The sequence below is a fragment of the Corylus avellana genome, chromosome ca3 (assembly GCF_901000735.1).
Source record: "Corylus avellana chromosome ca3, CavTom2PMs-1.0".
Classification (NCBI taxonomy): domain Eukaryota; kingdom Viridiplantae; phylum Streptophyta; class Magnoliopsida; order Fagales; family Betulaceae; genus Corylus; species Corylus avellana.
In genome coordinates, this window is record NC_081543.1 from 33,915,105 (window position 1) to 33,927,083 (window position 11,979).

The 11,979-nt window shown below is 37.0% G+C and overlaps 1 protein-coding gene and 1 long non-coding RNA gene across 2 annotated transcripts in view; one reads left to right on the forward strand and one right to left on the reverse strand.

The window, feature by feature from the left end:
• LOC132174473 (protein EARLY FLOWERING 3-like) overlaps positions 1 to 887 on the forward strand; it is a 2,736-nt gene extending 1,849 nt beyond the window's left edge. The window contains exon 4 of the mRNA XM_059586123.1: positions 865 to 887. Coding sequence (XP_059442106.1) covers positions 865 to 887 — 23 coding nt within the window. The remainder of the gene's footprint in view (positions 1 to 864) is intronic.
• Positions 888 to 6,734: 5,847 nt separating this feature from the next.
• LOC132176402 (uncharacterized) lies at positions 6,735 to 8,549 on the reverse strand. The gene is made up of 3 exons (XR_009439517.1): positions 8,458 to 8,549; positions 7,844 to 8,005; positions 6,735 to 7,748 (listed from the first exon to the last, which is right to left on the reverse strand). It is a non-coding gene; the product is annotated as an uncharacterized LOC132176402 (long non-coding RNA).
• Between the last annotated feature and the right edge of the window lie 3,430 nt (positions 8,550 to 11,979).

An 11,979-nucleotide genomic window follows, 5' to 3' on the forward strand; every position in this document is an offset into this window, starting at 1 on the left:
TAGAAAATAAGAAAAATAAGAAAAACTTGAGTGAACCATATCTATCACATCATAGAAAATAAGAAAAATAATGCACCTGTGTCGCATTGGTGTCTTCTTTCTCTATGACCTCATGGTGTGTTTCGCAAAAGACTTGAAAAAAAAAATTATTATTATTTTTAAAATCAATCTTAATATTTTTAATTTTTACATCACATTAATCACTTTTTATTATTATTCAAATAAAAAATTATTACAAAACAATTTATTTTTTTTACTTTTTCATACAAAACATTTTTTTTTTTTATTATTATTTTTTATATCAATCAAATCTACTACAATTTTAGTTTACTCCCTTTTTCAAGTTTTTTGACAAACACACTCTCAACGACCCATAACGACTTGCAAGGTCCTATTCCAATTTTGAATATATCACATCACTTCGAATTCTCCCACGAAAGAAAGTCATTGCCGTGGGAGAATTCAAAGTGATGTGATATATTCCAAATTAGAATAGGGCCTTGCAAGTTGTTATGGGTTGTTGAGTGTGTGTTTGTGAAAAACGTGAAAAATGGAGTGGACTAAAATTATAATATATTTGATTGATCTGAGAAAAAAAAAATGTTTTATATGAAAAAGTTTTTAAAAAAAATGTTTTATAATGATTTTTTATTTAAATAATAATAAAAAATAATTAATATGACGTAAAAGCTAAAAATATTAAAATTAATTTTAAATATTCAAGTCTTTTGCAAAACACACCATAAAGTCATAGAGAAAGAAGACACCAATGCGACACAGGTGCATTATTTTTCTAATTTCTATGATGTGACAGGTATGGTTCACTCACAAGTTTTATTTTTCTTATTTTCTATGGTGTGATAGATATGGTTCACTCACCAGGATGATCACTGACAAGTTTCCAAGAAGAAATTGCCAAGAAATGCCTGAAATAATTTTGTCATGACAACCTTGTCAAAGTCATCACTATTTGCTGCCAGTATTGTCGGTGGGAGTTTGGAAAAGTGGTCGTATTCTCCGCTAATGTTATTACAACATTCTCAGTGGGTGGAAGTTTGGAAAAGTGGTCTTATTCGCCGCTAATGTTATTACAACATTCTCAGTGGGTGGGAGTTTGGAAAAGTGGTCTTATTCGCCGCTAATGTTATTACAACATTCTCAGTGGGAGTTCAGAATACGGAGTTTGGAAAAGTGGTCGTATTCTCCACTAATTTTATTACAATATTCTCGGTGGGAGTTTGGAAAAGTGGTCGTATTCTGCACTAATTTTATTACAATATTCTCGGTGAGAGTTTGGAAAAGGAGTCATGTGTCTGTCAAAGTCTGATGTGGCTTTATTAAAAAAAAAAAAAATTGTTGAAAAATCTCTCTCTTCCTAGTCCTTCTAGATTTTGTTTTTTTATTTTTTTGTTAAATTTTTATGAGTTAATATTTAGTTTCTAATGCCTCAAAATTTATTTTTGGATTTAAAACTAAAATCTAAAGGGTGAAAGGTTAACTTTTTAGGGATTGTATCACTCAAAAATGATTCGATCATCCTAAATTTGGTGCTAATGCTTCAAATTTAGTGCTAATACTTCAAATTTAGAGGATAATGCTATTCAGCAGCATTACGTGCGGAACCAATCCGCCAAAAAGTTGGGTTAACCAGCCTTTTTATTAAAAAAAAAAAAAAAAATTTCACAATCACGCGTGAAGGACTTAAACAGGTTAGAGGTTTCAAATTTTTCATTTTTTCCCCCAAATCCCCAAAACGTTTCCCTCTCCTCCTCTCCCACGGTGCTCCCTCCCTCCTGATAGGACTCCACGATAAATTGAACAGAAATAGGTAGATATATGATAGATAGTGAACTCCAATTAAGGGTTGGAGACAAACCACAAAGACAAATGTCTGATTACAAAATAGATACCCTCCTCTCTTTAATCACCTGACTTATACTAAGCTTAAGAAAAGATAACTACCCACGTAAATACAAGGAAACCCACCCACACAAGATCACTACCAACCCACACAAGATAACTATCCACGTCTAGTAACGTGGGACTACAAACAACATGAAAATAACTAAAGATAACAACTGCAACTCCACTTCCTATGTAACCTACTACCCATGCACTTGATAACAACTACAATTCCACTATTGCATAACCTTCTGCCCACGATCTTCACGTTGCTTCTCCTTAACCATCTCCACGGCTAGATAATGTGGGTTAGGCTGACGTGCACGATGAGTCCTACGTGGAGTGCTATCATTTGCCCCCCTTGAAAAGCAACCTTGTCCGCAAGGTTAATGTGTGGAAACTGGTTCTGCAACTGCTCTGTTGCTTCCCAAGTTGCATCTTCTAGCGAAAGGTGTTTCCATTGAACTAAGGCCTCAGGAACAAACTTCTTTCCCTTTTTAACCCACCGGTATTCCATGATTTGAAGGGGCTCAATCATAGGTCTGACCTCTTCTGAAAATGGAGGGAGTGTTTGTGGGACTTCAATTGTGTCACCCAATTTTTTTTTTGAGTAGTGAGACGTGGAATACTGGATGCACTTTGGACTCTACTGGAAGTGCCAATTGATATGCGACGGGTCCCACTTCAGCCACCACTTGAAAAGGCCCAAAATATTTGTTGGCTAGCTTCTGATGGGCTCTGCGAAAGATGCTACTCTGACGGTATGGCTGCAGTTTTAAGTATACCCAGTCTCCCACTTGGAGCTTGACTTCACGCCGTTTAGCATCAGCAAATTGCTTCATGCGATTATTAGACTGGTGTAGATTTTGCTTCAGGTCACGTAGCAGCTCATCACGGGCTTGTAGATTGTTTTCGACCTCGCTGACTGGAGAAGAGCCAACCAAGTAATTGACCAACCGTGGGGGGGGTCGACCATACAAAGCCTGAAAAGGGGTTGTGCCCGTTGATTGGTGAAATGTGGTGTTATACCAATACTCAGCCCATGCCAAGAATGACTCCCAACTCTTGGGATGACGACTGGTGAAGCATTGCAAATATTGCTCGAGGCAACGATTGACAACCTCAGTCTGCCCATCAGTTTGTGGGTGATAGGCAGAGCTAGTCTTTAATTCTGTTCCTTGGAGCTTAAAAAATTCACGCCAAAATGAGCTGATGAAGATAGGATCTCGATCACTCACAATTGAACGTGGGACACCATGGAGTTTCATTACTCCTGTAACAAAAATAAATTTCAGCGACCTTTTTGGCGGAATAAGGGTGACTCAATGCAAAGAAATGGCCATATTTTGTCAGTCGATCTACCACCACCAAAATTGAATTCTTTCCTGCGGACATTGGCAGACCCTCAATAAAGTCAAGGCTGATATCTTCCCATACTCGTATGGGTACTGGTAATGGTTGAAGAAGACCCGCTGGGGATTGGGCTTCACTCTTGTTTCGTTGGCAAACATCGCAGGCAGTGACATATGTGTGGACATCAGCTTTCATGGCATCCCAATAAAAATTCTGAGACAATCGTTTGAGTGTGCGAAGGATACCTGAGTGGCCGGCTAACTTGGACGCATGAAATTCATGGAGAATTTCGTGCTTGAGAGGAGATGTGGGAGGAATGACAATTCTTCCCTTAAAGAATAATAACCCATCACGTACCTTGTAGGGGACCATGGACTCTGGATTGGTTTGCAATTTTTTGTGCAATGAGACCATATAGGGGTCAACCACGTTGACATGCTTTAACTCCTCCCATATGCCAAATTGTGGACCAGAGATGCCATTGAATGAGGTTGCCACAACTGAGAGGAGTAGTGGGCTATGGGGCATGCGAGACATTGCATCAGCTGCTGCATTGGACCGACCCGGACGGTAGACGATCTCATATTCAAAGCCAACCAGTTTGGAGACCCACTTTTGCTGTTCCGGGGTAATGATGCGTTGTTCCAAGAGAAATTTTAGACTCTTTTGGTCAGTCCGTATTTGAAACTTTTTACCCAGCAAATACGGTCGCCATGTCTTTATCGCCTCCATAATCGCCAGCATTTCCTTGGAGTAAATTGACCATGCCTTTTTTGCGGGTCCGAGGGCCTTGCTTAGATAAGCAATGGGTCGCCCTTTTTGGCTCAGTATTGCGCCAATCCCATAGTCAGATGCATCGGTCTCTACAATAAAAATATCCGAAAAATCGGGCAAGGCTAGAACAGGCGTTGTTGTCATTGCCCGTTTTAATTCTTCAAAAGCTGCATCAGCTTTCGGGTTCCACCCAAAATTTCCCTTTTTAAGCAGCTCCGTCAACGGGGTTGCGATTGGCCCATAATTTCGCACAAATTTGCGATAATAGCCCGTAAGGCCTAAAAATCCCCGCAACTCAGTGATGGACTTGGGTTGAGGCCAAGATTGCATGGATTCAATCTTGCGATTATCGACCCGTACTCCTTCATGAGAAATTATGTGCCCCAAGTAATCCACTTCACGTGCTCCAAATACACATTTGGAAGGTTTCACGTGGAATTTATGGATACTCAATATTTCCAATACCCTCCTCAAATGACCCACATGCTCATCCCATTTTTTACTGTAAATAAGTATATCATCGAAAAATACCAATAAGAATTGCCGTAAATATGGTCGAAATACCTCATTCATGGCGGCTTGGAAGGTGGATGGCGCATTGCACAGTCCAAATGGCATTACTACATATTCGTAGTGTCCACTGTGAGTCCTAAATGCCGTCTTGGGTATATCCTCGGGGTGGACCCGAATTTGGTGGTACCCAGCACGTAAATCCAATTTAGTGAAGTACTCAGCCCCATTAAGCTCATCTAGCATATCGTCCACTGTGGGAATTGGAAAACGGTCTTTAATAGTCACTGCATTGAGAGCTCGATAATCGGTACAAAACCTCCATGAACCGTGCTTCTTTTTGACCAATAAAATGGGTGATGAAAAAGGACTTGTGCTCGGACGAATGAGCCCCGTAGTTAACATTTCTGTTACTTGCCGCTCTATCTCATTTTTTTGAAAATGAGCATATTGGTATGGTCGTACGTTAACCGGTGCAGTGCCCTCTGGTAAGGGAATTCGATGATCAAAGTTTCTGGAAGGAGGAATCTCTTGTGGGTCTTCTAGGACATGATTGTATTCTTGTAGCAATTGGTGGACTTCGGATGGCATCTGTTGAGATTTTGTCTCTATCTTCACTATTGGTACAAGTGCAAATAATTCTCCACCTCCTTGCATGTCACGGTCAAGAGTGTGAATAAGAATCTCTCGGGTAGGCTCCACAGTCTGGGCTGCAAGCTTGATGGATTGACCATTCCACTGAAAACTCATTGTCATTTGCTTCCAATCACATAGCACGGGTCCAAGTTTTTCCAACCATTGGATCCCCAATACTACATCTATCCCATGCAATGGTAAGGAATAGAGTGTGGTGGAAAACTGAAATTTTTGTATTGTGATTAACACATGCTCGTACCTTTCTCTGCACCTTAGTCTTTCACCATTTGCAACTTTGACCTTAAACTCTTCCACCGGTGCTACTGCAAGTTGGAGAGCCATGGCAATTTTCTGGTCTATGAAATTGTGGGTAGACCCACTGTCAATCAAGATCACCAAGGTCCTCTTACCAATAGCAGCTTTAATGCGCATGGTTTTGGGCCCATTACATCCAGCAAGGGCATGGAATGAGATGAGTGGTTGTTCTTCTGCAGCACACGTGTTGCCTTCTGTAGTGTCTACAATTGTGTCACCAAAATCATCAATTACATCCTCTGTGGTAAAGGCTTCAATGAGGAAGGCTTGAGGTTTTTGACAGCGGTGTCCCGGTGTGAACTTCTCGTTGCATCCAAAGCATAAGCCTTTCTCTCCACGCTTTTGCATTTCTTCCCAAGAAAGCTTCTTGGCACCCCCAGAAGAGTATGTTCGTGCTGCAGGTGCAGTGAACGATGTTGTTGTGTGCCCAAGTGATTTTTGACCGAAGTTGGTATGTTGTGTCTTCGGCCCGTCAGTTCGTGGAGTCTTCTGTGATTTGCAGAGATTTTCATCCCTCATGCGAGCCAACTCAATGGCATCACGAAGAGTTTTGGGCTTGAACATACGTACTGCAGAAACAATATCTTGCTTCAGTCCTCCAAGGAACGCCCCTACTAGAGCCTTTTGACGCCACCCATCCACTCTATTCGCTAGACGCTCAAATTCTTGTTGGTACTCTCGCAATGTTCCCACCTGCTGGATTTTGGTGAGCGCTTCGTCGTAGTCCTCAATTTCGGTAGGCCCAAAACGAATCAGCAACTCCCGCTCAAACACCTCCCATGTAATGGCCAACTGCTCCTCCTTGTACACTTTCTGCAACCACTGCCACCATTAATTGGCTTCACTTTCGAGATGAAAGGCAGCCAAGGGCACCCGTTGCTCCTCCGGTGTTTGTTTGTAGTTAAAGTATTGGACTACCCGGTTTAGCCAAACTGTAGGATTGTCGCCCGAATAAGGGGGAAAATCCAGTTTAGTGGAACCATTTGGTCCCTTAGAACCATTTGAATGCCCGAAAGACTGATCACCATGCATTTGAAATGATCCTTTATCTTTTGTTCCGGATGACTCACCTTTCTCAAGAGACTTGGAGAATAATTCTCGAAGCTCACAAAAATTAGACTGGGACTCCGTACCCAGCTTCCCAATTCCTTCTTTTAGCTCGTGTATTTCCATCTCCAATTTCTCGATACGATCCTTGTTGGTAGCCATGCTCTGATACCAAATTGATAGGACTCCACGATAAATTGAACAGAAATAGGTAGATATATGATAGATAGTGAACTCCAATTAAGGGTTGGAGACAAACCACAAAGACAAATGTCTGATTACAAAATAGATACCCTCCTCTCCTTAATCACCTGACTTATACTAAGCTTAAGAAAAGATAACTACCCACGTAAATACAAGGAAACCCACCCACACAAGATAACTATCCACGTCTAGTAACGTGGGACTACAAACAACATGAAAATAACTAAAGATAACAACTGCAACTCCACTTCCTATGTAACCTACTACCCATGCACTTGATAACAACTATAATTCCACTATTGCATAACCTTCTGCCCACGATCTTCACGTTGCTTCTCCTTAACCATCTCCACGGCCAGATAATGTGGGTTAGGCTGACGTGCACGATGAGTCCTACGTGGAGTGCTATCATCCCTCCCCTCATCCAAAACTGGTCACGTCACCACTCGAAATCCGGCCGATCTCTACCCGCCACAACGACCGGCGACACCCACCAACCAAAAACGGCAAGTCACCAGCTCGAAAATCCGGCCGAACGCCACATCCGGTAATTTTTCTCTCTTATTATCTGGTTTTTCTCTTGTTTTGTTGGGCTGAAATCATGATGACCGATTATAGTAAGAATTGGTGGTTTTTTGTTTGATTTCGAAAATGGGTAAGAATTTTTGGTTACATTTTGTCTTTCATTGGGGATTATGGGTTTGGTTCTAATTTTTTGATTTCTTTACTATTTTGATGGAATTTGGATGGCCGAATACTACCCTAATCTGACATTTGAGGTAAGCTGAATGGGTATAGGTTTTGTTGGGCTGAAATCATGATGACCGATTATAGGAAGAATTGGTGGTTTTTTGTTTGATTTCGAAAATGGGTAAGAGGGAATGACTCTGCATATGTTGCTTCAAATAAGCCGGTTTCTTGAAAGTGGCACCACATTCTGTGCAAGTATTGGATTTTGTCCCCTCCATTTTCTCTTCTTCATCAACACCTTTCTCCTCCATCTCTTCCTGAAAAGTAGCGAAACAAAGAAAAAATAAATAGCAAGTTCAATATACAAACAAGCACATATTAGCGAGAGAGAGAGAGAGAGGTAGATGCAGACCTTGTGATGGATGAGGATGTAAGAGCTGATGAGGGACTTCTTGGACCTGCAAATGCCGCAGTACTCACAGAAATAACTCCTTGTGTCTCTGAATATTGGCTTTTCTATCTCTCCCATCTCTCTCTCTGTATGCATCACTCCAGCGAGACTGTCGCGCCCGGACTTTTAATTCACAAAAAAGGAAAAAAAAAAATTAGGGTGTGAACTAAACTTTTGTCAAAGCTAGAACAAAGGAAAATTTTCAAACTTTTAGTCCCCAGTCCAATAAACCAAAGCTCTTACAGAGAGGAAATAAAATTTAAGGGGTGCTCCGGTTCTACCTCCAAATCCCCCAATTTCTTGAAAATTTAAACTAAATCTCTAACTGGGCATCAATGAAACAATACCCATTCGATTACCCTAAATCAACACTCACAACCCAACATAAATTATGAGCAACCGCGAACATAATCTTCCAAAATTAGTCTTAATCGTCATAGACTCATATGGGTACATCAAAGAACTACCAATTTCACCATAATTCGAAATTTAAGGCACAATCAAGGGGAAAACAGGACTTGAGAAGAAAAAAAAAAAAAAAATCACAGTAACGAGAAGGATGTAGAGCGAATTACCTCCAGTAGTTGCCCAACCAAATCCTCTTCGTTTCCTTCCTGCCTTCGGTGATTACTACAGAAGAGAGGGTGTCTGAAGGGAAAGAGTGGCATCGAATCATCCACAGCCTGAAAAATATTGATTTTTGTTTTGTTTTGGTTTTTTTTTTTTTTTTTGCTTGATTATATGACTAGGGTTACATTACATTATTGAGCAGGTATCGGCCCAACTTTAATTACGACTGGGCTTTGGGCCCGCCTGGATCATTGGAATTTCACAAAATAAATCCCCAAAACTAAAACCCTACGATACATCCAAGTAATCTTACATGTATTTTCACACTTTTTTTTTTTTTTTTTTTTTTGGCTTTTAAAATTATTATTGATTATTATTAATAGTGATTTTAAAATTCACTAGGTGAGAGTGTGTAACACTTCTCGAAACATATAGAACGTTTCTCTTTTTATGGTTGGGAGAGTGGAGCCAGAGGCAGGAAACTATAACTTTTAGTTTGGGGTAAAAAAAAATTCTCGGGGGATTAATAGAGATCTATGTAATAGTTTAAGACAATTCAACAAATATAAGAGATAGTGAATATACAAGATGTAGTTCATACGTCTCTCTCCGCTTCTGCACTCTCTATTCTTTTCTCTTTCTTATTTTATTATTTTATATTTTATATATATTTCAACAAAGGACAACAAACTCATGACAAATTTATCGTCACTAATATTACTTAAGTTCCGTTTTAAAAAAAAAAAAAAAAAAAACCTCCAAATGAGCCAATAATCGTCACAAGTACTCTCTTGTTACTTGTTAGCGACCATATATGTGGTTGCTAATTCTCTCCTATTAATTTTCTGGAAATATGTAATGTTTTGATTAGTTGTAACACTTTAGACCCCAAATACAATGTAGTTAACAACATCAAATAAAATTTGTGGTGATAAAAATACTGAAACCAACAAGAATATATAATCCAAACATCACCAGCACATCAATAACAATTTTTTTTTCTTTGACAAAGAGGACCCCCCTTTGACACTAAAAGGTAAAACCTCTTTGGGGCATCAAAACATACAATAGACTATCGTATAATTGATTTTGTTTTCTACTTGATTTTATTCAATGTATTGTTTTTGGTTACGTTTGGCTTAGGGTACAATAGACTTTTTTATACAGGTTGACACATACTAATTTTTAATTTCAAAAGCAAAATGAAAGAAATATTTTAGAATCTCTATTGTTTCTTAATTTAATATAATTACTTATTTTCCTTCAAAGGTGTTTGCATTTTTCAAGAAATTGTAGGAGGATAAGTAGACAATATAATATATATATCTTCATCCGCTAATCTTTAAAATGGTATCGCTATGTTAATTTGTTAATGTATTTTGAGGGGTGTTTTTATTTATTTATTTTTTTGTTAAAAAAAGTATTATGATGTAATATAAAGATAAAAATTACTATTGTATCTCGATGAGCATTTTGTGTTTGAGTTATTTGTTATTGTTTTGTTTTGAGGATAGAAAACGAGCAATAAAAAAAATGGGAAAAGTCCACATACCCCTTTCAAACTATCACCTAATTCACAATGTCTTCTTTAAACTTTCAATTATGGTAATGTACCCTCTCAAACTACCAGAAATTGTCAATGTTCCACCCCAATAACGAAACTACCCTTAGTAAAATAAAAATAAAAATTACTTAAACTTCTAAAATATATATATTCTAAGGGGTGGCCAACTTAAAAAAATTTGATTTTTTTTATAAAAATTGAAATTTTTTGTTTTTTTTTTTAATTTTGTTTTATAATTTTTTTTAAATTTTTTTTTTTTAAATCAGTTTAAAAAAAAAACATTTTTTTTTTAAAAAATTAAAATTTTCGTTTTAAAAAAATTAAAAATTTTTTTTTTATTTTTTTAGAAGTTATAGGGGTATTTTTGTCTTATTGAGAATTTTATATGGGTATTTTTATCTTTTTGTTAGCTTTGGGGGGATATTGACAATATTTTGGTAGTTTTAAGGGGACATTATCAATTGAATTATAGTTTGAGGAGGGTGTGTGGACTTTACCAAAAAAAAAAATCTAACAAACGAAGCAGTATTTTGTTTTAACTAGACAATTGCGTTGTGTGCATGAGGTGTTCCCAACCTTTTAGGCTACTAAGTAGAAAGTTTTTGGTTACTTCGAAAAAAAAGAAAAGAATGCAACTAGCATTTGTACTTCTTTCTAGCATTACCTTGTTTCAATTTTTTTTAAAAAAATTGATATTGTTTTCAACTTGATTTTATTCAATGTATACATGGACTTTTTTATAGACTTTTGTTCAACGTACCGTAGACTTTTTTATACAGGTTGACACATACTAATTTTTAATTTCAAAAGCAAAATGGAAGAAATATTTTAGAATCTCTATTTGTCGTTGTAGTAGCACAAAAGGTTAATAAGGCATTTGTTCTTACTTTTTTTTTATTGGCCCAAATCTAACCACCCTTTGAAATATTCAAAGGTTGATAGTATATTCCTAGCTTGATGCAATATTAACATAATCCAAGCTTAAAATGAAATGACTTTTGCTATATATAAATACATCTATTTCCCTATTGTATCCGGCACAAGAAAGAAGAAGTATGACTAAAATTATAATATATGTTTTTACCTTTATTATCGTCTTCCTCTCCGGCGTCTCCGCTTTTCCTGTAAACGGAGGTAATTAGTTCTAATTTTCTTAGTTATACCCTTATTTAGCATCTAATATAGATTTTAACTTCAATTCGAATCTGTCAAGCCAAAACTAGGCCATATAATTATTGGGCATGTTATATAAAGGTTTTGTTAATTATTTTTAGAATATTAACTAAATGATTACATCAAACATTCCTAAGAGCAGTGGTCCTAAGTTTAAACTTCAACTCTACAGTTTGGAAAATCTCAATTAATTATTTCATGTAATGGACAAGTGTTAGAATACAAATTAATTTATTAAATTAACTTTTTTTTCTATCAGGGTAAATTTTTAGGATATTTGGTGATTTAATATGGTATCAGAGTAGTCTCCGCAATTCACCACTTCAATTAAATATTACATGTATTATGTCTCGCTTGTGCTTTAAAAATCTTGATGATTCATGTTTCTCTCACTTCTAAATTTTCACTCATTGATATTTTACCTATAAAACATTGAATTTTGAGTAGCTCTAAACCTTTGGTGATTTATAGTAGAATTTTGCTCAAACCGTAGTAAGATCAAGAAAAGTTTCTCTAAAACTTGTTATACGAAAAGATATTAATGCTATATGTATCAATGTTTTAGAAATTCTATTTATAAAATTAACATAATTTATAACTCTCAATGTCACTTCAATAGCCACGAGAATACTAAGCAAATAATGTTCTCTCTTTCTTTCTCTATATAATCGGCTTCAATTTTTTTTTTTTTTCTATTATAGAAAGTGGACATGAATCGGCTTCAAAAAAAATTTCTTATATTGTAGAAGGTGGATACGAATATACTAAAGAAAGCAAAAAATTCAAGGGA